Genomic DNA, 4,892 nt, shown 5'->3' on the forward strand with positions numbered 1-4,892 from the left:
AGGGACCAGCCCACTCCCAGCATGCTGCTTGTGGCAGTGACTGCCTGAAGTCCCATTGCAAACACCAGAGTCAGTAGATCCTCAGGTACAGAAATGCCTTTATTTCTTCAGTAGGCTGAAAGTGAAACTGCAAGGACAGAGGCTTTTTCTCACTGCTTCTTTAGTTGCTTCGCATCAGTGCACAAACACCACTACCCTATGCCCTGTAGCATAGCTGCTGTTCCCTGGCTGTCTGGCACAGCACACCCGTGCATTCCTGCTGTGGTGCCATGTGCAGCCTCCCCCAGATTAACAGCAGATTGCATGAACCAGTGATTTTTGGCTCCTGGGCTGTGAAGCACCATGTGCCCCCCAGCAACCTGCCCCTCACCCAGGCAAGAGCAGAGCCCGCAGGGTGTATGCCAAGGGGAAAACATGGCAAGTTACCCCCCAACTCCACCGCTGGAGCTACCGGGGTGGGTACTGGCTGTGTCTTAGAGGGGCCCCTGGATCCAGTGGCCTTGGGGGTACCCTGGGGATCCCCACCCTGAGGGCTGCAGTCCCGTCTGTCCACTCTCACTGTGGCTGCCCTGGTCTCCCTCAGAGGACTGGCTGCTGTCGGCGCTCCCAAGGCCAGGGTAGGGGCCGTGGGGGCCGCCGCCCGCCCCGCCAAGGCTGTAGAAGGCCCGCTCACGGACATGGAGCTCGTCAGCGCGTTTCACCTGGTCCAGCTGCCGGCTGCGGCCCAGCGTCGCGATGGTGCCCGGCGCCCCAGCCCCCAGCCTCCTGCCATGGTGCCCGGGCAGGCGGCTGCCCCCCGCCCCCGGCACTGCTGTCCTGCTCTCTGCGCCTCGTCCCCACTCCTGGCCCCTGCCTGCTGCCATGCTGCCCGTGTCTTGCCCTGCCTGTGGAGCAGGGCTGGCTCCTGCTTTGGTGGCATGAGACCTGCCCCCAGCATCGCCATCATAGCCACCAACAGTGGTCTGGGCCCTGCTCGACACCCAGCCACCAGGCTTCCCCCTTGGGAATGGTGCTTTGTCCATCCTGGGTGTCTTGTCCAGCCCTGCTCCCCCTGGACGGACCCTCACCTCTGCCCCAGGCCGTGCCTCCACATGGGAGGGTGTGGAGGTGGCTGTCCCCACTTCACCACTCCCTCCTCTGCTGAGCACAGGACCCGTGCCTGCCTTGTGGCTGCTGGCTGTCACGAATGGGGTGGTGCGGTCCCCTTCAGTAGCGGCTGGGTGGATGCTGGCCCCCTTGGCTGGGACAGTGACAGTGGCCTCCATGTCACCCCTGTGGTGGGAGGGCGTGGTAGCCACATGGTCTGGCTTCCCCTTGGACTTCTGACCCTCTCCTCTCACCTCATCCTCATCTTTCCCATGGATGCTGGCCACTGTGGGGCTGGTAATGTCACCACTAGTGACTCTCCAGGGGACAGGGGTTACCAGTCCTCTATCAGCACCAATGGTGGTGTCACCTTCCTCATCCTCTCCAGTGAGACTGCCATCCCTGAGGCTGCTGGTAACTCTGTCCCCATGGGCTGGGGTGGCTGTGGTGGCCAGTCTTTCAGGTTGCCTGCGGGCAGGGATGCTGTCATCTTCATCACCACTGGGTGCCGCAGTGACGTCCAGCCTGCGGAGGGGCTTGCTGCTTCCCATAGAGGGGATGCCGTCATTCTCCCTACTCTCTGTGACACCAGCCTGGGTGGTTACCTGCTCCCCCACATGGATGTTGGCCCTCCCAATGAAGATGTTTACCTCATCATCCTTGCCTGGAGAGACCTGGGTGAAGCCGTCGGCCCTGTCTGTGCTGCCCAGGCTCCCATGGGTGATGGTGACACTGCCTGAATCGGGGACGTAAGAATATTCATCCACACCTGCAGCATCCACTTGGACATCCTCCATCTTCTCAGTGACAGAGGACAAAGCAATGCCTCCTGTCCCTGTACCCTGTTTAACACCCTCCTGCCATTGGCCAGAGACAGTGGCCTCCCCACTGCCCTCATCCCCTGCCCCTCTGGTAGTAGGGGCCCTCCCTCTCCCAGCAGTCATGGCTCCCCCCACCGGAACCACCCTGGGGGCACCATCATCCTTATTCTCATTCCTGACCCTGGACCTGTTCCCCACTACAACCTCACTGGGGCGTTCACCCTGAGGAAGAATGGGAACACCGCCATCAACTTCCACCACCAAATCCAGATCGCCGCTGCCCTCTGAGCTGGATGGGGTGGGACCCATGCCACCACCACTGCCACGCGCTCGCATGCCAATGCCAGGGTGAGGACTGGGACCATCCGTACTGATGCCTGGGGTGCTGTGGTTTTCAGGTTTGATGACAATCCCATACTCAATTACTTCAGTGCTGCTGTTGTCACTGTGCTCTGGGGCCGTCCCAGCTGACCCAGCTGGTGGCTCCTGCCTGGCATTGCCCTCATCCAGCCGGTGGCTGGGGATGATACTCTGCTGGTCAGCCTCTTCTTTCTGTGCAGTACACACAAGGGAGAGGTCAGGGTGATGGATTTCTGCTGGAGGCACTGCAGCAAGGCCAGGGTCCCGTAGTGTCCCCTGGCCACCTCCTTACCTTTATCTGTGTCTGGTTCCTCCGCGTTGAGAACGAGTAGACATATTTGAAAATGTAGAAGCCGTGCTTGGCGTTGCAGCTTTTCAGAAGTATCTGGTGGGGAAGAAAATAACCAAAAGCCACAATTTTCTTATTAATTGCATTGGCAGGAGTTTCCCTTTCTGCATCTGGCACTGCAGTAGAGTCCCACCAGTACCCACTGAGGCCCCAAGAGGCGGCAGAGGGATACATACCCGGTGTTGTCCCACACAGTTCCCAGCAGCTCTCCCAGGCAGTGGCAGTGGCACCTGTGGGCAGCAAAACACAAGGAAGAGCTGAGGCATCAAACACTGCCTCAGCAAATAGGCAGCTGCCAGTGCCGACTGCTGACCACCCACCCTTTCCCACCTTCAGGGAAGGGTGGGAAAACTGCATTGATAAGCCACCAAATTCCCAGGCACTACCTGGGGTGCTGACTTAAAGACAGCAGTAGTAGGAAAGGTCAAAATCCCATTTCCAGAGTCTGAAAAGTATATCAAAATCTGAATTTTGCTACAGCATGATTATATTGCATGCTGGCTTTCATATGGTACTGTTGATAAATAACAAATAACCTTTTCCCAGAGAATTCTGCAGAGGATTTTACCACAGAGCATTTTTAATACACAGCACCATTGCTCACAAAAGAATGCTCCAGCTTACTGCTTGGATCTGCCTATGATGAGAGTCTGGAGCTGGTTAACTGATGGAGTTTCCAGTGTTTACTAAGCTACTGAGCAGCAACCTGTGTGTCCTCACAGCTGGGTTTCTGTACATGCTTGCAGGCTTCCAGCTCTCCCTGATTATCCTGGGTGGATTTTGGTGGGTATTGGCTAGTGCGGGGGACCTACTGGTGGGAGCATCCTGTGAGTCCCACAAAGCCATTTCAGGCATTCCTTGCCTGCCAGAGTGAGACAGCCCCGTGGAGGGCAGTCCTTTTGATTTTAGAAAAATTAGTCACTGAAATATCCCAAGCCCAGCTGAAGGGGCAGAAACACACCCCAAAGTATTGAATATTCCCAGGTTGTTTCATTGTTTGTGAACAGTGTCAAAGGCCAGATTGCAGCTCTGGTTACACAGCATAGCATTAGCTGCCACCTGTGCTCCTATCTGAAAAGCAAATCTGTGCTGATTTATTGCCTTCCCCTGGGCTGCTCTGCTACAGACTGGGTTGTGAGAGCTTGCTCTGTGGAGTAAAAGATACATGGGAAAGGGGTAAAACACACATAGGAGGAGCCATCTCAGGGAAGATGGGATTTCCCTTCTCCTTACCCTGACAAAAAGGCAAGCCTTTTCTAGGAGCAGACTTTCACTCTAGCTGTGTATTTAGTAAGCTGAGCAACAGTTATGCAGGAAAAAAATGGCTCCTATTATATTAATCTTAATTTGCCTTGGTTTTAGTTAAATGTCTCAAAATTTCAAATTAGGAGACCTGGAAAATAATTGTGGGTGCCCCTCTGACCACTGTTCCCCACATGGGTAAGATGAGCATCCTTCCCACACCTCCCTTCCTGTGCCTTGGCTCAGGCTGTTTGCAGGCCAAAAGCACCGGGCAGATCCCAGATCCACAGAAATCCAGCGGAAGAGGTACAGCCACCCAGACAGTGCAATGCCCTGATTGCTAAACTGAAGGAACATGCTCAGACACCTCATTGTTAATAAATACTTTTCTTCTGGGCTCACCTCTGCTGTTTACCTTACTCCCTTCCCCAGGCACCAGAGGTGGTGTACACAACTATAACCCATGTTTTCTCACTGCTGAAAGCATGCCGGGATGCACTGGATAGCACATCTCACGCTTCCAGCAGTATGCTAGGAACCCAGGAAAAGCCATACTCACAGGTGTGGTGAGGGCTGTGCTGAACAGGCACAGGCACAAGCAGACGAGGGATGTTTGCATCTTGGGCTGCTCCTGGAGGTACAAAGTGAAGCATTGCTGCAGTTTTTCTTCCTAGGACTTGTGGTCTTCAATAATCCTGGTTAGGAGCAACCTAAAAGCTCCTGCTGTCCCAAAGCTCCCATAGCAGCAGGGTTTTCCAGTGACCCCCACTTTTCCCAGGATTTTCAGTGGCCCTTGGCATTGTCCTGCCTCATTGCATCCCTCACAACAAGGGCAATGCTCTCACCATGTGCTTAGGGCATAGCCAGCAGCTCTGAGTGGGAGCTCTGACACCAGCTATTAAAACTGCCTAACTTCCTCTGTCAAAGCAGCTTGGGTGGATATTTGCAATAAATTATCCCCTAAAGTTGCTGCAAGCTAAGCTGTTCATAAATCCAAATTAAGAAAGCAGCAGGCTTTCACCCAACCGCCCTTG

At 55.0% G+C, this 4,892-nt stretch overlaps 1 protein-coding gene across 1 annotated transcript; it reads right to left on the reverse strand.

Moving 5' to 3' along the window:
* Nucleotides 1-473: 473 nt before the first annotated feature.
* On the reverse strand, nucleotides 474-4,477 carry MEPE (matrix extracellular phosphoglycoprotein). The gene is made up of 4 exons (XM_041411981.1): nucleotides 4,418-4,477; nucleotides 2,793-2,846; nucleotides 2,560-2,652; nucleotides 474-2,459 (listed from the first exon to the last, which is right to left on the reverse strand). The coding sequence occupies exons 1-4, from the start codon at nucleotides 4,475-4,477 to the stop codon at nucleotides 474-476; spliced, it is 2,193 nt and encodes a 730-aa protein (XP_041267915.1).
* Nucleotides 4,478-4,892: the final 415 nt, after the last annotated feature.

The sequence above is a fragment of the Onychostruthus taczanowskii genome, unplaced genomic scaffold (assembly GCF_017590055.1).
Source record: "Onychostruthus taczanowskii isolate IOZ18803 unplaced genomic scaffold, ASM1759005v1 scaffold38, whole genome shotgun sequence".
In the NCBI taxonomy this organism is placed as follows: Eukaryota; Metazoa; Chordata; class Aves; order Passeriformes; family Passeridae; genus Onychostruthus; species Onychostruthus taczanowskii.